Source organism: Babylonia areolata, chromosome 24 (genome assembly GCF_041734735.1).
Source record: "Babylonia areolata isolate BAREFJ2019XMU chromosome 24, ASM4173473v1, whole genome shotgun sequence".
Taxonomy (NCBI): domain Eukaryota; kingdom Metazoa; phylum Mollusca; class Gastropoda; order Neogastropoda; family Buccinidae; genus Babylonia; species Babylonia areolata.
The window spans coordinates 49900976-49928959 of record NC_134899.1 but is presented as its reverse complement, the minus strand read 5'-3'; the positions used below and the strand labels follow the sequence as shown (position 1 = coordinate 49928959).

The 27984-nt window shown below is 39.7% G+C and overlaps 3 protein-coding genes across 4 annotated transcripts in view; 1 reads left to right on the top strand and 2 right to left on the bottom strand.

The window, feature by feature from the left end:
• The window catches only part of LOC143298748 (sterol-4-alpha-carboxylate 3-dehydrogenase, decarboxylating-like), a 29702-nt gene extending 19083 nt beyond the window's left edge, over positions 1-10619 (bottom strand). Inside the window, exons 1-4 of one of the 2 annotated variants that reach the window (XM_076611682.1) lie at positions 10541-10619; positions 9435-9590; positions 4481-4627; positions 3663-3794 (exon numbers count right to left, since the gene is read on the bottom strand). In XM_076611682.1, the coding sequence (XP_076467797.1) occupies positions 3663-3794; positions 4481-4627; positions 9435-9590; positions 10541-10555 (450 nt within the window). In that variant the 5' untranslated portion in view covers positions 10556-10619. Of the gene's footprint in view, positions 1-3662; positions 3795-4480; positions 4628-9434; positions 9591-10227; positions 10348-10540 lie in introns of those variants that run through there. The other variant, XM_076611683.1, reaches the window with a different exon arrangement.
• A 177-nt stretch (positions 10620-10796) lies between these two features.
• LOC143298954 (uncharacterized) lies at positions 10797-15986 on the top strand. The gene is made up of 5 exons (XM_076612004.1): positions 10797-10886; positions 12410-12562; positions 12952-13033; positions 13643-13827; positions 15201-15986. Exons 1-5 carry the CDS (start codon positions 10884-10886, stop codon positions 15288-15290), a joined length of 513 nt encoding a protein of 170 aa, XP_076468119.1. The 5' UTR covers positions 10797-10883; the 3' UTR covers positions 15291-15986.
• A 2279-nt stretch (positions 15987-18265) lies between these two features.
• Positions 18266-26535, bottom strand: LOC143298733 (bis(monoacylglycero)phosphate synthase CLN5-like). Its single transcript, XM_076611658.1, has 5 exons — positions 26286-26535; positions 24349-24526; positions 22446-22668; positions 21477-21566; positions 18266-20448 (listed from the first exon to the last, which is right to left on the bottom strand). Exons 1-5 carry the CDS (start codon positions 26444-26446, stop codon positions 20057-20059), a joined length of 1044 nt encoding a protein of 347 aa, XP_076467773.1. The 5' UTR covers positions 26447-26535; the 3' UTR covers positions 18266-20056.
• Between the last annotated feature and the right edge of the window lie 1449 nt (positions 26536-27984).

The following is a 27984-nucleotide window of genomic DNA, read 5'->3' as shown; positions in this document are numbered from 1 at the left end:
CCTAAATGACCCATGCAGACCATACAAACTATTAGCCTGATTCTAACCTGAATCCCCCCCATGCGCCCATCCCACCCCCCCCATGCCCCCATCCCCTCAAACTGTGTCCAGTTTCTGTTATGGATGACAAAGAAGCATGGCTGTCTTTCAAAAAACATCATCATTAATCAGCAGAGTGTCAGGCACCGACCTGGATGAAAGCCCAAATGTGACTCTCCACCAGAAAATGAGTTGAATGTCTTGATTTCTTTTCTCTCCATCATTCATGGGTTGCAACTCCCACATTCACCCATATTTGTGTTTGTATTTGTATTTCTCTTTTTATCACAACAGATTTCTCTGTGTGAAATTGTGAAATTCGGGCTGCTCTCCCCAGGGAGAGCACGTCATTACAGTACAGTGCCATCTTTTTTTTTTTCCTGTGTGCAGTTTTATTTGATGTTCCTATTGAAGTAGATTTTTCTACAGAAGTTTGCCAGGAACAACCGTTTTGTTGCCGTGGGCTCTTTTACGTGCGCTAAGTGCATACTGCACACAGGACCTCGGTTTATCGTCTTATCCGAATGACTAGCGTCCAGACCACCACTCACGGTCTAGTGGTGGGGGAGAAAATATCGGCGGCTGAGCTATGATTCGTACCAGCGTGCTCAGAATCTCTCGCTTCCTAGGTGGATGCGTTACCTCTAGGCCATCACTTGTATTGCTGTGTTTCCTGCCCATTTAGCAGCCCTTCTCAGTTTTGCGAGCATGTGAGTATGTTCATGTTTCCACAAAGCCTTTCATGGCCTGCGCTCATGGTGACCTCAGTTTCGATACCCCTCCACTTCTGTGCTTGGGATGAGTCCTGTCAAGGTCTTCAGTGTCGGCAGATTCACGGGGGACTGTCACTGGAGGGATTTGGTGGTGGTTTCCACTCTGATGGAGACGCTCACTCAGTCTGGCTCTGTGACTAGGCCATTATTGTCATCAGTAGGGGGCTTAGCAGCCGGTGTTCTAAGTACATCAAATCAGAACAGGCACTGCTGAGCACCACCAAAGTGACTAAGCAACAGGGTCTCCTCTGGTGTGTGGCCTCCTGGTGACCTAAGATCGATGATTCCCTGTGGACTGCCAGTGCTGGGACTGCAACAGATGAATCCTGGTGTGGCCGTGTATGGAGGGGAACTCAAAATGAGCAGCCTGGGAGTAATGCCACTGAAATAGTGAAGATGATGAGGTAGCAATAAAAACAACAACAAAATCAGAAAACGTAGTGTAAAGATTTTATGTCCTCACTGATAAATCAAATTTCAAGTGTTTTAAAAGGCATTTTCATATGATCTCATACAGTTTGTACTTTCTGTAGTAACATCAAACAGAACATTGACCACAACAGGATCAAAATCAGCCCGAATCCTAAAATTTGATCATCAACAACCCTGAAGCCTATTTTTTGCTCTTGTGCAGATCTACAAAAGATGACTTCTGACTCATTTCAAGGTAGAGGCTCACATGTATAATTATGTATAAACCTGCAGGAAATTTCACAGCATGGGTCCGCGAAGCAGTTTCTGATAGCGCTGAATGGCACTGATTGCTCTGACAGACGAGGTGGCTCCTTGCCAGCACTGACTGATTGATTTGCACAGATTCTGACTGATTTACGCAGATTCTGACCCCCGCATCTGAGCCTTGGCCAATTCCTGGCTGGCCTCAGCGATTCACACGTGAGTGTGAATGTGCCAAGCACTGACCTCCATGTCAGCTTTATCTTTATTCTACTAGAAGCTGATTACCATTAAATTGGAGTGAATGTACTTTTGATAATCCTTTTACAAACACCCACCCACCCACACACACACACACACACACACACACACACACACAAGAAAAGCACACAGAAATGAAGAAGACAAAAAATCATTATGACTGGATATAATGGAAGTAATTTCCGATAGGAAAAACAAACTGCACGCAGGAAAAAATACAAAAAAATGGGTGGTGCTGTAGCATAGCGATGCACTCTCCCTGGGGAGAGCAGCCCGAATTTCACACAGAGAAGTCTGTTGTGATAAAAAAAAGAAATACAAATATGAAATACAAATACAAATACTAGCACAGGCCAAACTACAGTACTGGTCAGATAATTGTAACAAAGATGTTTCTGATCAAAAAGATATCCACAAAGTCTGAAGAAAACTTAAAGAAATGAAAAAAGGTGTAAATTTACCTGATTACGACATAAAATTAGAAAACAAAGAGTTGCCGACTGCTTTTGAAAAAGCTGAATTACCACAATAGGGGGGAGCACTCTTGATGACTGATGTCTGTGTGCGATCATTAAGCCCCCTAGTTCAGCCAGGGGAACCCGGCCCCACACAGTATCAGTAAAAAAACAACAACAAAAAACAAAAAACAAAAAAAAACCCAAACCAAACAAACAAACAAACAAGCAAAAAAACCTGTCCTGTAGCTATACTGAGCCTGAGGCTCACAGCCAGTCTGTGTGCGATCATTAAGCCCCCTAGTTCAGCCAGGGGAACCCGGCCCCACACAGTATCAGTCAAAAAAACCAACAAAAAACAAACAACCCAAACCAAACAAACAAACAAACAAGCAAAAAAACCTGTCCTGTAGCTATACTGAGCCTGAGGCTCACAGCCAGGCCTCAGTCCTAGTCTTGACCTCATTTGTATGCAAGATATGGAGCACCAACAGTTGTTCTTTTATTTCTATTTTTATTTTATTGTTTGGGAAGAGGGTGCATGTAGGGCCGGGGGGGCGGGGGGGGGGGGGGGGGGGGGGGGGTGGGGCTGGGGGGGGAGTGGGAAGTGGGAATAGTGTTTCACAAGCTTTCTTCATTGGCCTTTTTTTCTTTTTTCGTTTTGTTGGTGGTGGTGGTGGTGGTGATGGTTTTGTTTTCCACATCATTTTTCCCATTAATATACAATATCTGTTTTTAGCATGCACAGTTCTTTGACTGTTCTGATTTTATGAACAATTTCAGTGAATGCTTCAACATTACATGATTATGCATATCTAGATGCCAGGGTTTTGGGTTCCTGTAGTGTGTGTGTATGTATGGGGTCCCCACGTAGGACAAGAAAAAAAAAGTACGGAAACTGTGAAAGCAAGTTCTTGAGAACACATTCAATCAAATCAACCATTAATAATGATTATCAAAACATTTTTTGTTCTTTTTTTATTTACTTTTGACTCTCTCTCTTTCTATCTGTGTGTGTGTGTGTGTGTGTGTGTGTGTGTGTGTGTGTGTGTGTGTGTCTTATGGGCACATACTTGTACACTGTAGAGGATGATAGGATGAGTGACACACAGCCAAAAAGGCAGGCTACAAAGAGAAAAGTAGTAACTAGTCGTCATAGAGAAATAGTTAGCAAGATGGATTGAGGACTGGAGGATGCGAGTTCGATTCCCATTGGAGGTGGGGGGTTTTGGTTTCTTGTTTATTCCTTTCCTTATTTTTTGTGTAGCCTCAGTTGCATGCAGAAGAAACAAAATAAATTCAGTTTCATTGACAAAATATTCACATCTATCAAGATTCAGTTACTTTCATTTTGATAAAGATTGATTAACGTCAGTAAGGTTGGATATGGAAGTGTTCTGTTACTTTAATGTTCCGGAGAATACCATCAGAAGGGTGAGATATGAAAAGGAAAACTGACCTGTTCCTGCAGAATCTTGGTCTCTGTGTAGGCGTCAATGGGGCTGGCAGCATAGGGAAGGTCCTCCTCCCTTCCCCCCTGGATGTCCTTGCCTTCGTACACCACACTGGCACTGCTGGTCAGTACAAGGCGCTGCACAATGTCGGTCCACGGGGTGTCTTTGGTCAGGCTTTTACTGACAGTGGCTGTGTTAGTGATGGTGCAATGTGTAGATGATTGTGTTGTTCGGTTTGTGATGGTGTGTTTGTTGTGTGTGTATTGGGGGGTGGAGGACAAGTAGGGGTGTGGATATGTGTGTGTGTGTGTGTGTGTGTGTGTGTGTGTGTGTGTGTGTGTGTGTGTGTGTGTGTGTGTGTGTGTGTGTGTGTGTGTGTGTGTGTGTGTGTGTGTGTGTGTGCATTTGCCAGTGTGAGTATGTGAATACATGAAAATGTACATTCAGTATGTGTGAGACATCCTTTGTAAGTGTCCATGTGTGTTTGTATGTAACTTGTAAGGGTTGATGTGTGTAAACATGAGGTATCTGTGTTTTTCTCTAGTTTGTTGTTTCTGTCTCAACCACAGTGCATGATTTTGTCATCATTCTCTTGTCCAACACAACATTTGCTTTACCAATAGCAAAATGCAAACTTAAGCATACCAGAAACACACACATACACCCACTGACAGACACACACACTGAGAAACACACATACTCACACACACACACACACACACACACACACAGAGAAAAAAAGCAAAAAACAAAAAACGAACTCAGTATCCTCCCCCCTACACACATACTCACACACACTCACACACAAAATGTAGCGACCTACCTTGACACCAGCTTTCTTGCACAGTGCAATAAGCAGTTTGGTGCCATCAACATTGACTTTGTGAAACAGGGCTCGGTTGTTGCTCAGTGGAGAGGGGGAGGCACAGTGGAACACACAACTCACTCCTTCCAGTGCCGCTAACACATCCTGTCGGGGTCACATCACAACTGTATGTCAGTTCCCATAAATCTCTTCAACCGAACCAAAGAATAAATGTGAGCAAAAACAGAAATGCATCAAAATTACTTTATAAACAAAGTGAAAAGATGAGAAACGTCCATCTGTCTATCTGTCCATTCATGCAGTAAGGTCATAATGTTGCCACCATCACACATTTCAGACATGTGCATACTTGAACATAAACTGCACATCCAAACAATGTGGGACTGAGAGCACAGAGATCAACAGATGTATGGAGAGAAAAAATAGTATGAGTATCTACTACAAACCTACCACATTCCGAAGTTATGATTTCTTGTATCATAATAATCAGATCCATCCAAATTCACTTACTTACTAACTTAATCCTCCACAAGGCCAGTGGCACATAAGGCTGCCACCAGAGATTTCTACTGCTGCCGATCCTGTGCTGTCTTGGCCAGTTTCCCTTTGTTAAAGCCATTCCAAGTCAGATCTTCATCACTTCTGCACCACGTCTCCCTTACTCAAACTCTTTAAGTCTTTTACTATCTGGTGTCCATCAAAGATCTACTCTTCGATGTGCACCTGATGGCATTCTATGGACATGTCCTGTTCAATGCCATGTTCTTGGAAGTTTTATTCTGGAATTCAGTGTTTGACATGGTGTTTGGATGTCCATGTCATCTTTTGGATATTCTTGTGCTGAGGTTACCTATTAAAAAAACAAAAAAAAAAAAAACAAAAACAGTTTGTTGTGCGATGGAATGTCTTGAATGGTTTTCTGAAGCTGATCATAAAGGATGTCTTGTCTCTTCTTCTGTATCTTCTGCTGGAGCACAGGAGGCAACAACTGTTGGTATGGCCACTGTAACTGATTGTGAGTACAATGCCAAACGTGATTCCTATTTTGTATTTGTTACATGAATTATGTAACATTTCCATTACCCCAACAGCATTTCCTGAAATGAGCATGATTTGTCTTGTCCTGTCGTCTTCTCCCGAGTTGAGTCTCATCTTCCCTGCCCCTGTCCATCTTGCCGCACTGTTGCCAGAGATGTCTGTGTAGTACCTATCAGTCTCCCCCACACCGGAGCCAGACTGCCAGTCTGGTACATGCCAGCAGCTGACCCTCATCTTCTTGTTTGGTTTCAGGAAATCCATCATCAGGATGTCGGCTTCCATCTGTGTTTGACTGCCATCCGTCATGCTTCCAGTGTCCTGGCCTGTTTCATTCCTGTCATCACAGTTGTCATCTCTGGTTCTGGTTTCTGCGACAGAGCGTTTTACAGGACAGACTTGTTTTTAGCCTTTTGCCTAACCTATTATTCCTATGGAACTGGTTATCACTCTTTGTCTGCCCTCTGGCCTGTGTGCCTTGGGTGGCACTACTAGGCTCCCACAAGCATAGCTCTCCATGTCGCTGAGGCACACAAGACCCCTCAGATGAACTGCATCAAGAAAGTGATGTTCTCGGAGGGAGGATCTGTCCATATTAGTGGGTATCTATCAGATAATGATCACATACTTTGTTCATATGAATATACAATGATTTTCTTTGAAGCATATGTAGCCATGTTAACCCGAATGGTATATAAATGGGGATGGTACAAAAGAAATAACTGATTTACTGAATTAAAGAGTATGAAGGTGAAAGGATAGAAAAAAATCCTTGCAAAAGCCAAGGACATACTGAAGGCCAGTCACAAAAGGGTTTTTCCATTGTTTTATTACATTATTATGAGAAGTAAAGAAGAAGAGAAGAAGACAGTACCTGGAAGACACAAAAAAAGTCAAAAGTACATGTCAGATACAAGTTGATAAAGCACATCATATATTACAATGGAAAGACTACCACTTGGTTTGGAGTAGGCAACAACATAACATAAATAATGCATATGTGTGAAGACCAAAAGACAGCAAATGACATGTCTAGGACATTTAAACAGTGTAATTAAAGTGGTTGAAGCTATGCTGATTTTGTGAAAGTACAATGACAGTATAGATATATAAAGCTTATACACTGTCAGGAGAGAGCATGATAGCTAAACTACAAAAACAGAACTGTGATACATACCAGATGGTTTTAACTGATAACTGATATTAATCCAACACTAACTTGTAATCATCACAACAGAATACTACACACACACATTATCAAGCACACTGTAACTAAGATTGGTGGTACTGAAAGTCAGTGTAACACTATAGCAACTTAAACTGATATCAGCATGTAAAATAATACATGAATAATAGAAAAGATGATAGAATCAGTGGCTTTCATATCAAATACTGGCAAATTGAGAAAACAAACTGTAGTCAATGCTCAATACAATGATTGGAAGAACTATCATGGCTTAACCATTAGTTTATTAAGTGGCTTCAGCTAACGAATGACTTACACAAGTCATCTGGTTGCACCAAACATCGACACAGCCAAGTACAGCCTGTGTTCAACATTTAAATCTCTTCTGCTCAATACAGGATAAGTAAAGCCTAACCCTTCATCAGTGACAGTAAATAAGAAAGAATGCATCATTCCAAAAATGTTCTAAAACAGTTAAATAAACTATCAGTGGGCAGAGACGTCACTAACTTGACGACTGAAAGAATCAAATGGAGTGGAGTGATGGCCAAGAGGTAACGCGTCCGCCTACGAGGCAAGAGAATCTGAGTGCACTGGTTTGAATCATGGCTCAGTCGCCGATATTTTCTCCCCCTCCACCAGACCTTGAGTGGTGGTCTGGACACTAGTTATTCGGATGAGACGATAAACCGAGGTCCCGTGTGCAGCATGCACTTAGCGCACATAAAAGAACCCACGGCAACAAAAGAGTTGTTCCTGGCAAAATTCTGCAGAAAAATCCACTTCAACAGGAAAAACAAATAAAACTGCACGCAGGAAAAAAAAAGGGGGGTGGCGCTGTAGTGTAGTGACACGCTCTCCCTGGGGAGAGTAGCCCAGATTTAACACAGAGAAATCTGTTATGATAAAAAGAAATACAAATACAAATACAAATATGCCTACAGCATATCTAGGAACAGCAGATAGCATCTCAAGTCAAACAGAAATCCTTTATTGTCCGACATCATCCTGTGACTGAGGGAGCAACTGCCTAAATCAGAAACAGTTTAAAGCATCATGATATTACACATATTCAAAGGCAATCATCTGTCAAACAGTGCGATAAACTTATCCTAGCACAATGGGTACTTACAGTAATGTGGTGAGACACTGGCCATTGGGGTCACACACGACACACACAGTCAGTGGTCAGTTAGCTAGCTCAGGTGAAAAGTGATCAGAGATCACTTGCTTCGCCTATTTATGCAAGTTACTCGAACTGCAAAGACACCCACGTGTGCTGCTAAGCAAATCGGGTCCGTTGGGCTGAATATTTGAATAGTCTGTGTTTGTTGTCAGGTGTTTAGTGATAGATTTCTAAATGATTCCTGAACTGATTTACATTGGATTGGTTGCAAAACAAAGAGCTCAACTACCACCTTTCTAATGAGTATAAAATGAAGAGTTGGTTATTTGAGATGAATTTATTATCTTAATTTAAGTCACCTGGACTGATTGATGTAGGCAAACACAAATGGTATAGATTTAAAGAGGAAATTGTGACAATTCTGCCAGTATATAATACTTGTAGTTTACTGATCCGACAAAAGAGATATTTAATTAAATACAGTGTGTCAGAAACACAGTTTTCAACTCAGCCCAAGCCGTCAAACAACACTGGTTGTAGAGTGATTGTCGTTAAGTGTCCACTATGAAAATCGGCCTTGTAATTTCTAAATGCCTGATCTATTCTCATCTAAACACTATAATAACGTGGTTTTAGTTTCCAACAGCAGTCACTTACAGAATTGTAAACTGTAGCATTATGTGTGATGAAAAGACAAAATGATGTAATCTTAGTGTCAGTTGAAATCCCTGCACTAAGACACAATTAAACTAAAATCAACTATGCTTCTAACTGATTTAAGTGTGTGTGTGTAAGCACAACAGATAGGATCTGGCAGTGATCAATACACAGATTTGATTTAATAAATGTCTGAGCATTAGTTTAGAATGGGCTTTGCATTCAAATTTGGAATGGCATCATGCATTATGCACAGGTCATTGAAGACCAGTGGGTTAGTTGTGAAAAAGGTGTCTGCTATAGAGCTCGTGCATGAAGCAGTATTTGAAGCCAGCTGAGCACTTGGCTACACATATAACATTTATCACTGTCAGTGTCACCGGTCCCGAAGCCATGTTTGGTCGTGGGTACGTAAACTGCTTCACCGTTTCCAGCTGTTGGCCACTGACATTGATTTTGGTCTTCAATGGGTTTTTGCTGTTTGTTATGAGTTTTAGCGTTGATTTCCATTCTGTACTTAATTGATGTTCTGTCCAAGAGGTTTACCAGTTTTGCTAGTTCTTCCTCACTGCCTGCTAACCCATCAATATCATCAGGGAATCAGAGATTTGTGATTGTACATCCTCTGATGTTGAAAGTGCCAGAGTGTCCTTTCAGGGCATCAGTCATTATTCCAGGAAGATGCTGAAGAGTAGGGGATAGAAGACAGCCTTGACAGACCCAAACTGAAGGTTGAAAATCTGTTCTGTAGTGCTTCTCCTGCTGCAGAACCAAGCTTGTTCTTCTTCCTCTGCTCTGAGTCTGTTCAGGATTACTCAACAACTTGTATACATAATATAAATACTCTCTCTGTCCATCTCCCTCCACCTCCATTTCTTTCCTGTCCTCAGCCAAGCTCTCTCATAAACAATTAATTTTATTTAACAACTGAACACACAGACACTGACCTTCTCATTGCACAGGTCACCAGTGAAGAAGGAAATGTTGTCATTGTCAAAGGTCTTTCTGATGTCAAAGGCTCTCACAGTGTAGCCTCTCTGAAGCAGCTGCTCACACAGATGACGGCCCAAAAATCCACATCCACCAATCACTAGGTAGTCAACCTGGACATACACACAGTAGTAGTAGTAGTAGTAGTAGTAGTAACAGTAGTTACAGTACCAGTAGTATTAACAGAAGCAGCAGAAGTGGCAGCAACAACAGCATTGGCAGAAACAGCCATAGTGGCAGTAATAGCAGAAACAAGAGTGGTCAAAGCAGAAGTTCTGCATTCTCAGATACAAACACCCCACAATCAGCCACTGCCTGCTCTTTCTCTGGCACTGGACCTTAGACTTGAAACAAGCTACCTCTTTTGCTTTGTCAAACCTCTGCATTCAGCTCTTTCAAGCCCAGCGTAAAACTTTCCTCTTTCCAAATCAGCTCCCCTTCCTCTTTCCATTTATAGTTTCTCCAGCTTTACATCAACATGCATATTTATGTTTTGTCTTTCATCTTTTTGATTCAGAGTTAAGTACATATGTAAATGTCTGATGAGAAAAGCTTTTTGATTTATCTCTGCACAAGATTCTGTGCAACTCAGTCCAAGTCCACAAACACATGCACATCCATATACTTGTGATCACACACACACAGAGGGACACACACAACACACACACACACACACACACACACACACGCACGCACACGCGCGCGCACACACACATACACACACAAAGTTATTAACCACACATTTCTTGCCTTTGCCATTCTTATCACTTTCCTAGAGTTCCCACAAAGTTATCCACAAAAATGCAACAACAACAATTGTCCAGCAGCTCCTGCTATCCAACAGGCAGCTAACCCATCGAGTGACCAGTGACGTAGCGTCGGATGATGGTATCATACGATCAGTTTTGCATGTCGTTTCGGCACATCCCATGGCGGATTGCCATTGACCTCTAACACCACTGTCGATGTCAAATTATCAATGGAAAGTGTCTGACATGAGATTAATTGCGTATCTCCTCCAGGTAAATATACACAGAAAGGTTGCCGGCATCCAAAAACTTACCGTGATGACAGCCATTGCAGTTTCACCAACACAGGGGACATTTCAAAACTACTTTTTATTGTTCGCAGGGAGGAGCGAAGAATCCCAACAGATTAAAATATATATAAAAGAGGTACTTTTGAATTAGAAATTTGTGCATTTCAATAGGACAGAAACCAATTCAGATATGAAAAATGAAACAAATTGTTTGCTGTTCAAAATCAATTTTTAATTTGAAACATATTCCAATCCGCCTTTCTGATTTAGAGCTGCGGATCTGTTCATCCGGGTCGCTTGGCGGCGAGTTTCGTCTCGAAGATCAACAAAGCAGCTGGATAGTCGATTGACAACTTCTGTCATAAAAATGGTTTGTGCTTTCTGCTTAATACAGCGACTTGCATTCTTCCTATATATTATTTTTATTTGATGAATTCACATGCCTCCTAGCGAGAAATATTTTTTGGAAGCGTTTGATTATTATCATAATAATTAAATGTAGTGAAAATTAATCGGAACCGTCACCCAGCATATTTGGTTGGATTTTCATGCTGTCAAATGCAGATCAAATTGAAAGTAACGGTAGTGTAACGAGTAATAGCAATAAACAACTACGGCGATTTCGGGTAATCATCGTACCACTTCACAATTATATGAACGCAATTTCAAAGTAATTGTATATATTGTTCACAATTGTTTCACTACTTTACATTCATGCATAGAACATGTCTGAGCATGAACAACAGAATGAGACTCAAGAACAATAGAATGAGACTGAGAGGCATGATTAAACAACATAAAAACATAAGACAGTGTTGATTATTATTTATGTTGATGAACCTCATTCCAAGATGTATGTTCATGAGTCTCATTCCAAGACTTCATATTAGTAGTTGTACTAATACTGTCCATATGTTGTGAAGGTGATGGTTCTGTTTATGAATTTTAAGTTCTAAGAGGAGATGGATGTGTATTTGCATAATTGTGTGATTGCTCAGAGAAACAGGAATTTAGTGAATGTGCTATTAAAGTATATAGAGATACATGTTTCCTCATCCCTCACATATGATGGACAATAAGAGATGCTTCAACAAGTATGTTGTCTCAAACTGAGTAGATCAATGTTTAGAAAGCCATACTGCTGACTGGACAAGGGTTGAACTTGAAGATACTATTTAATGATAAAAACTTGATGCCAGTGTGCTCAAGGAAATAATTTTATAAGTTGTAATTTGACACTGCAAAATACGTCAAGTTGAACCATTTGTCAGGGAGTGTCACCAGTGCTGCTCTTATCATTAGATATGAGTTGATAAATTCATAGGATATTGTCAGTTACAAATTTGTTTTGTTAATTTCACAAACATGGTAGTAATACTAAGCTGCTTTAATGGTTTTCAAATTTGCCATGGGGTCAGTTCTGTAACAGGTGTGATGGTGTTCTCACCTACAGAACCTGTAGCAAAGTCCCTGTATAAAATGAATTAGCTTTGAATGAAAGATCAGGTTTAAAAAAATTCCCAAGTTGCCTACCTAAAAATCCACAGAATAGTGAAAATTTCCACCCTTTACCCACCAGGTGCTGTCACTGAGATTCAAACCCGGAACCCTCAGATTGAAAGTCCAACACTTTAACCGTTCAGTTATTGGATGATAATAAATTATGAATGTGCTAGAAATAGATATTAATATGTTTATTCATGTATTTATTTATTTATTTATATGATTATTTATTTCCTTTGTTGTTGATTTTTTTCTCCAGATATTTCCTTACACCAAGTTAAAGTGAGTGACTGGGAAATCTAATAGCAAGATTCTGGTATTGTCTTAAAAGGAGACAAGACAAACAGAATGAGTGAGTAAGATCCTAACATGATCTTTTCTTTTTTTCAGTCAAACTTCAAGAAAACCAGTCTTGCAGGTGGTGGACGCAAAAAGACAGGACCGAAGTGTGAGCTAACAGAGGAGCAGAAGCAAGAAATCCGTGAGGCGTTCGATCTCTTTGATGCTGATGGGTCTGGAACGATTGATGCCAAAGAACTCAAGGTAAATCAGTTTTGGTTTTCTTGTGTGTGTGTGGGGGGGGGGTGTCTTAATTTCCCCAAGAAAGTGTTAAATACACTGTCAGCTTTTTTCACAGTATTTTCATAAATTCCAGATATACTATCCATTTCTTTGTGATTTTCACTCCTTCTTGTTTTTGTATCAGCTAAAAAAACACAGGATGAACAGTCGGTGAAATGATAATGCAACAGACTCGACCACTTTTTTTTTCTTTCACTTTAAATTTTTTTTTGAAACAAAGAGAAAAAGAGAGCATGTAGTATGTATCAGAGAAAAAGTGTGTGTGTGTGTGTGTGTGTGTACAGTTGGTTTCCGAAAACAGTGAAAAGATTTTAAATGTTCTCTGTGTTGACCATTTTGTTTCTTCCCAGGTTGCCATGAGGGCCTTGGGCTTTGAGCCCAAAAAAGAAGAAATCAAAAAGATGATTGCGGAAATCGACAAAGAAGGCACAGGTTTGTGGCTTTCTTTGAAATTGTGTTCTGTGGAAGAAGAAATCTGCTTTGATAAGTTGCCTTCAACAGTGGAAAGCTTGTAACATCATTGAAGTGCCAGTATGAAATGAATGTGAAATTGGGAATGTTCAGATGGAGGTAGTTAAATAAGTTTTGTGATTTTGTCTGATTGTTCAACCACCATATGCTTAAGAACCTCTAAGATTCATGTAGCATGGAACTGGAAGTCAAAGGTCAAGGAAGATGGGAAACAATACAGATGCGTCACTCTAAAGCTGTCTCTCCTCAACCATTCTAACTTTTTTCTGCCTAGCATGTATACATGTATGTGCTTGTGTGAGTGTGTGTGTGTGTGTGTTTGATAAAGTTTTTCAGAAGAGAAAAAACAGTCAAGGGTTGTTTCAGATGTTATTTCTTTCTTTCTGCTTTGCTTCTTAAGTAATTATATAGTATTTTTTATTTATTTTTGTAATGATACTGTGTATGAAATGCAACCATTGAATAACAGGAATGTGCATTGCATGAATTCACTCCATTATATGTTTAGTAATATTATTGTTGATTTTAGATTGATTGACTCCTTTTCCCTCCCCTATCATTCTGTGACAGGCACCATTGATTTCAACGACTTCTTGACAATCATGACACAAAAGATGAGTGAGAAAGATGCCAAGGAGGAGATCTTGAAAGCCTTCCGTCTGTTTGATGATGATGAAACAGGCAAAATCTCTTTCCGCAATTTGAAACGTGTTGCCAAAGAACTAGGGGAAAACTTGACAGATGAAGAACTTCAGGTGAATATCTTATTTCTGGTTCAGTAAATTCGTATCAGTCAGCAAGCCAGTTTTCATGAATGTGTGTAGACATATGCGTGTGTGCATGCATATGTGTGTGTCTGTTTATGGGCAGTTTTATGTGTGTGTGTTCGAGTGTGTGTGTTTTTGTTTGTGCATGCATTTGCACACACTTATGAGTGCATATTTGTGTATATGTGTGTGCGCATGTGCACCTGCTTGTCTTTAGAAGTACTTTCTAATTTTTATTTCTACTGGAAGTATTAGTATACACCTGAAAATTTGCATGTTATCTAACTTGGATTAAATGCAAGTAGTGTGAGTGCTAATTTCACACACACACACACACACACACACACACACACACACACACACACACACAGAATATATGCTTAACATAGGAAAACAACATCTTCTCTTATGCATGAGTTCAGGTGGTATGCAGCAGACATTGACAGTCATCAGCGAAAGGGAAAAGGGAATTGGTAAATTCAGAACCCCCAAATTGGAGTATGGCTGCCTACAAGGCGGGGTAAAAACAGTCATACACGTAAAAGCCCACTCGTGAACATCTGAGTGAACGTGGGAGTTGCAGCCCACAAACAAAGAAGAAGAAGAAGAGGAGAGGTAAACTGAGAGATATTTTAGGTGTTTTTTATATTTTTTTTATTTGACCATGCATATTTTAAAAGTAGGGTGTTGACCTAAAGGTAATGCGTCCGCCTAGGAAGCGAGAGAATCTGAGCACACTGGTTTGAATCCCACAGTTGCCAGTATTTTCTTCCCGTCCATTTGACCTTGAGTGGTGGTCTGGACACTTGTCATTCTGATGAGATGATAAGCAGTGCAGTATGCGCTCAGTGCACGTAATAGAACCCACAGCAACAAAAGGGTTGTCCCTGGCAAAAAATATGTAGAAAAATCCTCTTTGATAGGAAAAGAAATATAATGACAGGCAGAAGAAAAAACAAAAAAATGGCAGCACTCTCCCTGGAGAGAACAGCCCAAATTTCATACTGAGAAATCTGTTGTGACAAAAAATTAATACAATCCAATAAAACATCTGACAGCTTATCTGTCATGTGTGTGTGTGTGTCATGAAAGATCAGAATTGTTTGGGGTTTTTTTTAATTGTTTTTTTTTTATGCTGTTTATATCGTTTTAGAAATTTTCTGTGTTTGTGCCTGTATTTTCTTATCGTTGGTGTTCATGTGATTTTTTTTTTTATGTGCATTTGAGCACACAGAAATTTCCCAGGGAGGAATTGTTAAAAAAGTGTTATCATTTTTATTGAAGTAAAACTGTATTGTATCACAGTCATGCTTTGGCCATGTTGTTCACTCTCAGAAATCTAAACTGTGCTTTGTTCTCAGGAAATGATCGATGAAGCCGACAGAGATGGGGACGGGGAGATCAACCAGGAAGAGTTTCTGCGCATCATGAAGAAAACCAGCTTATACTGAACCCTGGGGACTGCTAGCTCTTGTACTCATTAGCTTCATGCCCTGTCTCTGTGTAGCTGTTTGTGTACTGTTGGTCTTCCATTCTTCATCATCCCACCTCACTGTGCAGATTGGCCACTCTACCTGAGAAAAAGGGTTTTGAAATAGAAAGTGAAAGGATCAAAAACGTTTATTTCAAGTCAGAATTAAATAGCAGATATCACTTAGCTGTTTTCTTTTTTGTGTGGGTGTGAGAAATTATAAGTAAGTAAGTACTTGAAATGTTAGATTGAAAAAAAAAAAATGTTTTAAAGAGTCCAGATGTTAAGTACCTCATTGCCATCACAAACCTTTGATGCTCTTACATTTTAGTTCTGCCACAAATAGCTTGAGAAAAGCGTTAATTGACCTGAATAGATCTGAGAAAGTGTTGATTGATCTGATTAAATTTTTTTGCACCAGTTAACCCCAATTTATCAGAGAGCTGGAACTGTAACCTGAGGCTTAAAGACCAAGTTATGAAATTGATATGTTTGATGCCTTGCTTCATCAGCAGTCTTTGTTTCTGTTTGTTTTTCGCCCCCATTTGTTTACATCTAATCGCCCATGACCTGTGTGTTTGTGTGGGAGACTGAGAAAACCTGATGGGTCCAATGTAAATATTTATTTGTAGAGTGAATGTGATGAGAGAAGGAATAAAGTGCGTTTTGTTCTTGATATTACTGTGTCATTACCGGTTGGTTTGGCCCCTTGTACTCACTGTGTATCTGAGAGCCTTCAGGTTTCCCTTTGGTCCTCCTTTGTCTGAGAGTCTGTCTTTGTCTCCCATTTTCTGCCTCCTTTGTTTTAATTTTTATTTTAATCTTGTGTGTACTGAACACACCCGTGGTTGCATTTAACTGCTGATTTGAGAAAATGAAGAAAAAGGGAAGGGCAGCTGTAAGGACTGGTCAACACAGCAACATGAAAACAGAGCAAAAGCAAGCGCCTGTTGTGTGAAAAGTAGTATTGCTTCATCATGTTATTGATTTTTAATGATTTGTTTGAGATAAATGAAAGATTTCAAGATCATTGGCCATTATGAGCAACAGTATTAAATCAGTCTTGTTTGATTTTGTCATCTTTTCTCTTTAACAATATTTGATGTTGCCACATTTTTTTGTTGTTGTTTTTGTCACTGACAAATTGGAGAAAATATAATAACATTCATTTTCAACATGCCCCATATCCACAGATTGTTACCACTGGAGCTCTCAGCTTCAAGAAAACTTGAATCATTGAGCAGCTAGTTAACATTCCACACACACACAGAAAAAAAAATGTTTTAGTGACAAACATTCCCTAAACACACATCAAAAGAAGAAATGAATAAAAAGAAAGTTTTCTTGAGTCAGAGCTGTGCTTGTGTCTTTGCATGAACAAACATTGTGGAAATATTGTGAGAAAAGTAGTAAAAGTTTGTGAATTGATCATAGACTGTGGCAAATTCAGAGATGGCATGGCAGTGTTTGTGAGTGTGTATGTGTGTGTGAATGTGCGTGCATTTTTAAGGCCATCATGAACATTCTTTCAGCTAGATTTTCAACAGAAAATACTTTACAAAAAAAAGAAGAAAAAAGGAAAATATAATTAATTATTATTATAATTAATTAATATAATTAATTATATAAATATATTTGATTGTATGTATGTTTGATTCTAGAATCACAAGATATTGGAAACAAATCCCACAACTGCTGCCTTTGATCTGGTATTCATGGAACTAAGCAACATTCCAGATGTTCATTAGCACAGTAGTTGAGTGGTTGGAGCGTTGGACTTTTCCATTTGAGAATCATAAGATTGATCTTGGGGGTCAGCATATGGTGAGTTAAGGATGGAGATGTTTCCTGTCTCCCAGGTCAACACATGCTCAGACTTGCTAGTGCCTTAATTCGCTTCATGTGAAAACACATTCAGAAGATCAAAATATGCATGGTAAAGATCTTGTAATCCATGCTGGTGTTTGATGGGTTATTAAAACATGAACAGAGTTGTTGGTGGGTTTTTTATGGTGGAGTAAAAAGGGTTTTCACATAAAAAAAAAAACTTACTTGCAAATACAATTGCTGTTTTTCTTCACAGTTAGGACATGCTAACTGAGGGAAAAATCATTTGAAATCTGTGAAAAAAGCCTTGATATTGAAAAAAATAATAAATAAATAAAATAAGAAGAAGAAAGAAAAGAATGTGATAGCTCTGACGTAGAAAAATAAAAGAATGATGTGTGCAATCAGCCTTGATAGCTGACACTATAATGCTATGCTTTTATTTACACATATTTTTTTCAAGCGCTCTTCAGATTTTTTTTATGTAGAATGCAATTACTTTTGACTATATTGGAGTGGGCAAGCAAACAAAAAATATTTTACACATGTCTACTAGGTGGAGAAAAAATCACCATATTCCATAAATCATTCAGGGAGGGTCAACAGGTAATAATTTTCTGAGAGTGGAAATTAGTTTGTTCACATTGTAAAAATCTGGATTAAAAAATAAAAACAAAAACACTTAATGGGAGGATATGTTTTTTAATACCAGAAAGAGCCAAGAGGTAAAATCCAAACGGTTTCAGACTGAAATTTATTATAATATTCTTGTGGCAAAATATGCATTGAAGAACATGGGAGTGCTTTCAAATAACAAAAGTGTTATTTTTTGTAAAGATGAAAAAGACACAGTACTACATTATCCGTGGGAGTGTAATCGTGCACAAATTGTTTGGACAGAGCTCGTAACATATCTGAAAGAAACATAATTAAATTGTGATGGTGTTTTTTGGACATGATAACAAAACAAAAAAATGATGGATGCTGTTGAAATAATTTATTGATAACCAAATTATTTGCATACAAATATAGAATCAACAAAGTAAAGCCAACATAACAAATGCTCATGAAAAGCAATAAACAGGGGTAAGAAGTTGGAAAAGTATGTTTTTTTTAATATAACAATGGAATATAACAAATTTGTGCACAAATGGGCACTATATGTTAACACTGTACAGGACTAACCTTTGTAATATCATATGGAATCCATGTGTTAATGAATATTTAATGTTCTACCTGCACTATTTTGACTTGGAAATGTCAGTATTCTTTTTTCACTTCCCAATGTATAAATCATACTTTAATTTTATAGACCATTGTCTGAAAAAAAAATAAGTTGAAAAAATTATGAAATGAAAGAAAATCACTGTAGAAAATGATGCGGAAACAAGCACAACTTCACTAAAGAATTGTAAAATAACGAATGGTTAAAAAAAAACCCCAAAAAACCCCAAAACCTATAGTGAAGTTGTGAATATTCCTTCCACCTTCACTCTCTTGCTTTATTTGTGTCTGTCTTCTTCCAGATCCTCCATCTCCTATTCTATGCAGGTTCTTTTGTAAAAGGATGAATTATTCTGTGTACAGATATTTTCAAAATGCATTTATGCATGGATGCACATGCATATATGAATCAAATGAAACCTGTATTTGTGCACTCACATGAATCACAGTGTTTTCCAAAATAAATACATATAGGTTATAAGGACAGATAAAGTAAATTTATGTTACGCCACTATGATTACAAACACACAAACGCACACACACACACACACACACACACACATAGATTTTGAAATATATATACTTGTAATTTTCACAAGAAAAGGACAAATGAATGCAGTTTTATCAAAGAAGTGCATAAACAGAAAATGTATTCCCTGTGATTTAAATCATCCATCTGCTGGAACAATAAACATCAATATGCTACCCTGAGGAGATACATTCATTACATATAATCTTTGAACATGGAACCTATTCCAGAGATGAACAACATTACCATAAACAAAGAGTTTGGTCTCTTAAGTCCACATTGGTAAGTCAATAGTTACAATGGGGGTTTAAAGTCAGCAGTTTCACTGGGTATTTAAATGTCAGGCTCCTAAGTCAGCAGTTACACTGAGAGTTTTAAAGTTGAGCTTCGAAGTGAGCAGTTCAACTTAAGACATATAAGTTGAGCTTCAAAGTGAGTAGTTCAACTTAAGGCATATAAGCTGAGCTTCGAAGTGAGCAGTTCAACTTAAGACATATAAGTTGAGCTTCGAAATGAGCAGTTCAACTTAAGACATATAAGTTGAGCTTCAAAGTGAGCAGTTCAACTTAAGACATAGAAGTTGAGCTTCGAAGTGAGCAGTTCAACTTAAGACATATAAGTTGCGCTTCGAAGTGAGCAGTTACACTGAGGGTTTGAAAGTCAGGCTTCTAAGTCCGCAACTGAGGGTTTAAAATTTGAGCTTCAAAGTCAGCAGTTACACTGTGGTTTTAAAAGCTGAGTTTCTAAGACAGTAATTACACTGAGGGTTTGAAACTCAGGCTTCTAAGTCAGCAGTTACTCTGAGGGGTTTATAAGTCAAGCTTCTGAGTCAGCAGTTACACTAAGGGTTTATAAGTAAGGTTTCTTAGTCAACAGTTACAATGGCGGTTTAAAAGTCAGGCTTCTAAGTCAGCAGTTACTCTGAGGGGTTTATAAGTCAAGCTTCTGAGTCAGCAGTTACACTAAGGGTTTATAAGTAAGGTTTCTTAGTCAACAGTTACAATGGCGGTTTAAAAGTCAGGCTTCTAAGTCAGCAGTTACTCTGAGGGGTTTATAAGTCAAGCTTCTGAGTCAGCAGTTACACTAAGGGTTTATAAGTAAGGTTTCTAAGTCAGCAGTTACGAGAGTTTAAAAGTCAGGCTTCTAAGTCAGCAGTTAACTGAAGATTAGGGCAGTGGCACTTCATCATATGTGATCTTAAAGAACGGTTCAACAACATGAAGCAGCCAGTACTGCTCATTATAAAACAGGTAGAACTTTCCATCAATGACAGTTTCATAGAAGGCCTCCAGCAGCGAGACAATCATGTGAGGCATGGACTGGTGCGACTGGAACAGACGATAGAACTGCAGGATGTCGGCAGCCAGCTGTTTGTCTCCCCCTTTGCCGAAGATGGTGGTAGCGTTACCCAGCAGAGTTGGCTCTTTACTGTAGATGTTCATGCGAGTGTACTTTAGGTGGACAGAGTGGTTGAACTTGGCCCCAAGTTGCCCTAGTTCTTGGAACGCTCGAAGAACCCAAGTTGCACATTCCCATGAATCAAACCACAAAGGACCATCTGGAAAGGAAAGATGACATTCTTTTCAATTGTATTAACAGTTGAAGGAGATGGAGAGAAGAGAAGAAATACTCAAAAACTAGTAACAGGGACCTCAAAGCAAGCTTGGAAAAAAAAAAAAAACCCTGTAATATAAACCTTTAAATGAGCTTAAAAAAGAAAGTAATTAAATTAAAAAAATCACATCCTCATCATATATTCCTGCGCAAACTGACAATCTATCCCCCATGACAGCTGAAAATATTAGTACAAGGATGCATTGAAGGCACATATTCTTAAAGATGGACAAAAGTACCGAGCAATAATGTAAAAAGTAAACTATTCAGATCATCCCAGGTATTTTCAGCAACATATTATTTTTTCCTTCAGATAGATAAAAAGCATTCTTCCCTTGAACCACATCTGTGTACGTTATCGAAATCTGATTGCGTATGAATAGTATCTAACATATAACCATGCAAAGAAAAGAATCCTGTGTTTGTTTTTCTTAATTTCAGTCTACACATGCACGCACGCACACACAAACACACACACACACAAACACACACACACACACTTCCCCTATTTTCTCTTTTGTTACCCCCACACCCCTCCTTCTTCTTCTTCTTCTGCGTTCGTGGGCTTCAACTCACACGTTCACTCGTATATACGCGAGTGGGCTTTTACGTGTATGACCGTTTTTACCCCGCCATGTAGGCAGCCATACTCCGTTTTCAGGGGTGTGCATGCTGGGTATGTTCTTGTTTCCATAACCCACCGAACGCTGACATGGATTACAGGATCTTTAACGTGCGTATTTGATCTTATGCTTGCGCATACACACGAAGGGGGTTCAGGCACTGGCAGGTCTGCACATATGTTGACCTGGGAGATCGTAAAAATCTCCACCATTTACCCACCAGGCGCCGTCACCATGATTCGAACCCGAGACCCTCAGATTGAAAGTCCAACGCTTTAACCATTCGGCTATGGCGCCCGTCGTCACCCCTCCTGACACCCCACCCGTCCTGTTGTTTCATGAACCATACCTGGCTTAGTTCTCACTGTCCAAGTCTCATAGTAGATTCCTGTGTTGTTGTCCCACTCTGTCCACTTGGCAAACTGATTGAAAATATCTCCTGAAAAGTCACACAATAAATTCACAAATCTAGGTTCAGACCCCAAAAGACATCTGGGCATACAATGTTATATATGATAGTACACATGCACATACACTTAAGATTTATACATATATACACATGCTACATATGCCTAGGTTAATGAATAGACATGCTACATAAGCCTAAGGTTCATATATATGAACACACGTGGTTCATATCCTTGTCACACAAACAAAAGATCGAAAGTAAAGCTACAGGAAAGTGGATTAGTAATGTAACCAGTCCATAATAAAACACAACACACTAACTATACCTTCAGTGTATATCGATCTATCCATCTTATGTTTGATTCTTTTGAATATCATGTATTTCTATTTTGTTGTGGACATGTTTGTGTATATGAAAGAAAATCTGCAGTCTTAATGTGATTAGTATATCTTCAGCATTTCTGTCTCTTTATGTACACATAAGTTTTAACAGTGCGATCGCTGAACACATCCAACCAACAAAAGCAATCATCAAGAGTTTACCTTTGATCCGTCACTCTGTCTAACAATCTCTTAAAGTTTGCAACAGGCCTCAGCAAAACTTCACTCAACCGATATGACAACAAATCAATACTTTTCTACTTGAAACAACTTTCAATAAAAGATATTTTCACACTTGTGTTATTATAAGCTCTCTCTCTCTCTCTCTCTCTCTTTCTCACACACACACACACACACACACACACACACACACACACACACAAACTCACATACCCATACACACACAGACACCCTCTCTCCCTCTTTCTCACACACACACACACAGAGCAATCCACCACCCCCAGGCCCCACACCCCTCCCCTCCCACGCCCTTCCCCCACCTCCCCCAAAAAACCCAGCCCAATCTGACCTGAAATATCTGCTACTTTGATCAGACTGCCGTTCTGTGACCAGTGCTTAGCATCGATACCATCGTAGATGCAGGCAGCCCCCTGGTTGCACCACAGCAGAGTGTTGTCCTCCAGCTCATGGGGAAAGGTGCAGTTGAACAGCTGGAAGAGCTCATACCACTCCATGGTCAAGTTCATCCCCGACTGCACGTGGTGGAAGCCAATTGCATCATGCATGATGTGCTGAAAACACAGATACACACATGCATAATTTTCACACACACACAGAACACACACACACACACACACACACACATGCACACACTTTGTCTTCAGCGCATCAAGTTTTATACGGAAGAAAGTAGAGGTTATTAATCTTGTATAGCAAGCTGATGGAATCGGTATCTTTTCTTTAATAATATTCTCGGGGAAGACAAAGCACAGTAAAAATGTTACATGCACCTGTTGTAAGCAGTTCAGCTTGCATCACTGTTTGTTTCACTGTCAGCAGTTACGTACCTTCTTGCCCAAGTATTTCAAAGAGAATAACTATTCTGCAGATGATTTTTGGAAAGTTATTTCTGACGAGGTTCTTATGGTCGAACTTTCACAGGCATTAGTTCATAGCCCTATTTCTACATTTCTTTAATGTACTTCAGAATTGTGTTTATGGTTTCTGATTATTATTATTATTATTGAATTGTTACTGTTAAATGTAACTGCATGTTGGTTATGCATTTTTTGGTAGTTTTTCTACCTTTATTGTTTTCCTCTTCCCTCTCCCCTCCCAAGTGCCACCCCCCCCCCCCCCCCCCACCCCCCCCCCCCCCCCCCCCCCCACTCCCCTCCCCCAATTTTTTTTTTTTTTTTTTTTTTGATCATCTAATATCACTGATAGTGAAAAGACTCTAAACTAAAGAACGAGCACACACACACACACACTCCCACTCTGATAGGGTTTTTTTTTTTTTTTTTTTTTTTTCCAGTTTTCAGTATCATGGAGGTGTCAAAGCGTGCTGATCGCTGTCTGTTACATCACATGTGGTGTTTAAAAAAAAAGTTTGGAGGACAGCAGATGCCTGACCCTTTGCCTGAACTCAACATGCTGATCATGCCCTCAGAGCTTGCATTACGGTGCTTAAAACACACACACACACACACACACACACAGAATATACACACACTCCAACTCCATTTGATATTCTTGTGTATGTTCATCTTATTTTTTTAAATTTTTAATGGAATTTTTTGTGCACAGCTTGTAATGATTTGTTGTCATTTCTATACTTCAAGAAAAAACAAACAAACAAAAAACAAAAACAAAATCTCTCCATTTTCTTTTCTGAGGGGCAGGATGAAATATATTGTACAAACTTAATGTTTTACCCTTAATAACACACACACACACACACACACACACACACACACACACTCATACACACACTCACACACACCCTTCTATACACACACACACACACTCATACACACACTCACACACACCCTTCTATACACACACACACACACACACACACACACACACACACACACAACCCTGCCACTCCTCCCTCCACACACACCCCGCCACTCCCCCTCCACACCCCCCCCCCCCCCCCCCCCCCGCCCCCCCCCCCCCCCCCCCCCCACACACACACACACACACAGAGAACTAAATGACTGAATAATAAACTCACATTAATATCTGTCATTCATAAAGTTGTATGCCATTTCCAGTCTATTCTGATAAACACTCCATGCTAATCTCAGTGTATCATTATGATAAAAAACCCACCCTTTTTAATGTAGCCAATAATTTCAATATCACTTACGAAGAAAATTTAACAATATCATATCAAAGAAACAACAACAGCAAAAACCCTTATACACACACCCTTACACACACAGCAAGCATAAGATTTAACTCACAAACTTTCCTAGCAGGTCACCAAACTTGAACTCCCACACCGGGGCCTTCATGGCATACACATAGAGAGTGTCTGTGGGCTCAACGGTGGGCATTGTGTTCGGGGCTCGTCCCGTTGGACAGAACGGAATCACCCCTGCCTGGCAGTAAGGGTTGGTTTGGGGCCGGCTTTGCACTCGCCTGGAAAACACATTGTGATAGTTATATTAAAATGAACTGTCTTCCTGAAGCAAATTGAATACAATAAACAAAAGAATGAGGTCTTCTTCTCTGAAGACCTTGTACTACCCAACTCTCCATAGAGTTTTTTTTTTAATTACTTAATATATGTTTCATCTTTGTCTTTCTGGAGTAAATCAAATGCAATAAACAATAAAAATGAACATACATTTCATCTTTGAACAACACAGCAGGCTTGCTGTCCTTAGCAGTATGCATGACGCATAGTGTCCTACTGCAGCTGAGTGCTAGTGATATATCAGGCTGTGCTTGACATGACATTAAAAAGTACTCTTAGTTCTTCTAAGATGAGTGTATGTGTGTGTGTGTGTGTGTGTGTGTGTGTGTGTGTGTGTGCATGTGTGAGTGCATGTGTGTGTGTGTGTGTGTGTGCATGTGTGAGTGCATGTGTGTCAGCTGATTATCCTTAGCTTAACTATGAAAAGTGTCTAGAAATATAAATGATGAACTGGAATGAAATTCACTTATTCTGCCATTTACAAGCTCCCATGCTGTGTGCAAGTAAAGAAAAGAAAAATCTCCTGCAGATTTTGTCAGAAAGTAATTGTCATTGGCTGTCAACTCATCTCATTCACAGCTCAACAAAAAAAGAAGAAAAAAACATTGAATGAGGGGAAATAGTTTGATCTGAAAGAAAACTACACTGCAGTTATAACAGAGTTTGCTTATATTTCATTTTACTTTCTTGTCACATTTTAACTAAAAACCTTCACTTTAAACAAAGTGAGTCTGTGAAATCACTACATTTCAGTTGTCTGTCTCTGAGTGTCCATGGTAAATATTAACAGTGGAGTTATTTCGGGAACCATCAAAAGTACATGAACAAAACTTGTTTGGATAGTAGGTATGCACATGACCTTTCCAGTCATCCTTTTATGAAGATGAGGTGAGCAGGGCTAGAGGTCAAAAGTCACAGTCATTATTTGGTAAAATAGAAAAAGCTCAGTCGGAATCATGACTTGCATACAGTTTTCATCAAACTTGGTATCGTGACTATACACTTGCCATAGTGACAGCATATTCCCTTTTGAAACTCAGGTCATATTTAAAGGTCATGGTTGCAATGTGGCAAAAGCAAAATAGTAAGAGCTGTCTTTTCTATCATGTAATTCCTGTGGCTGATTTAGTGGGTATAACATGTAGTAAAGAGTGGCAACTCTCTCCGCTCACAAGGCACACAACTTCAAGTCAGTGCTGCCTGTGGTACTGATTCAGCTAGCTCACAGGTAAACAAAAGGTACATTGGAACAAACCCTTACACTTCCTGAAAAAAAAAGGAAGCACCGGGCTTGCCCTTATATCGATCACTTGACACGTGCACACAGCAGCAATGACAGAAGAAATGCCCAAACACAAATTTGCTTTTTATTCCAGACTGCACAACCTTTTAATCTAATGTATAAAACCAAACAGTTGTTGTGGCCATTGTAAACTATTATCAACATAATACCAACTTTTATATTTAACATTTTCGCGTGCCCCCACAGAATCTCGTAAAATAAACATGCCTTGTATTGACGTGTCTCTCTTGCTTGCCCACAGTGCGGCCGCATTTGAGCGTCTACCTGTGGGCTGCATTGTCATCTGCAAGACGTCTTCATCGTTTGCAATGGATCTTCACCGGCGGTGATTATGTTTATTATCATGGTGACAAAGAAGCCATTCGTCAATGCAGAATAGTTTCTACAGTGTTACTTACTTGTATGGAACTGGCCATGTTTGACTGGAACGCCCAGGAACATAGGCTGATGACAGCGAAACAGCAGACCCCAAAGTCAACAGCAGAAACACACACCCCATCACAGCCATGTTGGTCGTCATGTGACGCGCTTTGGTACACTTTAGATAACATAAAATCATGTTATCTGGTCACATGCTGAATAGGAGTTTTCTAAGACTGGATACCTAAATCACTACAAAAATACTTTTTTTTTGCGATGTATTGATCCAACAAATGAAATAATATAAACAGATAGAAAGAAGGAAAACTTCTTCGAGAAACTACCATTTCACACACACACACACACACACACACACACAACTTCAGTGTGCGCGCACGCACGCACTGACACACACACACACACACGCGCGCGCATGGGTTTATCAGTAGCGGGTCAGGCATCTGATAACATTTCTCCCATATGTGTTTGTGAACTCGCAAGTCCGAGTATTGCGTGTTCGTGAGAGAGAGAGAGAGAGAGAGAGAGAGAGAGAGAGAGAGGAGAGAGAGAGAGAGAGAGAGAGAGAGAGACTGTGTGTGCGAACTGTTGGTCAGCGGACTTGCTTTCTTTTTACTCGCACCAGAGTGAGTAAATGTCTCCGATCTGCAGCCCACATGCCGGAACTGACGAGAACAACTGTCGTCTCAGTAAGAGGAAATAAGTGTGGCGAAGTCTGTGATACATACACATTACACTAAGCACTCAGACGGAACGGTAAAATTTGAAATATGCATACAACATACGCACGCGCGCACTCGCCTGTACGCACGCACGAACTCATGCACAATGCGTTTTTCTTTCTTTTTGTCATGTGATAGTAATTCGGGGCAAGAGGCCCCCCTTCAGCGAGAAGTCCGATTTCTCTTCTCGTTGAAGCCACAACACTTCGTAACAAAGTGTAAACGATGCAGGCCCAACCACGCTACAACACATCCCAAGTAATCGAAAACTGAAACAAACAATTATACGTAAGAGGTGATCAACTAAAACTAAACTTTTTTTTTTTTTTTTTTTTTTTTTTTTGCCTTCTTGCCCCACGCATGAGCAGCAAATTAAGCGCCTGGTGTAGGCGTTTTGCCCTCACATTTCGGGCGTCAGTTTTGCCCCTCGATCTAATTACAAACTTGAAACGAAAAAAGATATAAAACAGACTGCATTTAGATTGTAAATGGCCTACTTTAGTAAATGATTTTATTGGTAATGCTTGTAGCTTCATTCATGTTCTCATTCCGGCATGTGGGCTGCAGATCGCAGACATTTACTCACTCTGGTGCGAGTAAAAAGAAAGCAAGTCCGCTGACCAACAGTTTGCACACACTGTCTCTCTCTCTCTCTCTCTCTCTCTCTCTCTCTCTCTCTCTCTCTCTCTCTCTCTTTCTCTCTCATCACCGTCGCACAACCTTCATTCTTTCAACTTATCGCTCCACATCCAGTAATCACAGAAGCACGCTCTTTGTCTTGACAATTCTATTATAATCACGTCAAAAGCAAATTCTACAATAACTGAAAATGATCAACAAAACTGGTTGCAAACTCCCCCTTCCTCTCTGTCTGTCACTCTGTGTGCAAGCTTGAGAATCCAGGTTTGCTAATCAGTCAGTGTCATTAGAATCGCAGTTAGGGCAGACAAACTGAACAAATCTAGGAGTGCGTTCTTCATGCGCCCATTGGAGGCAC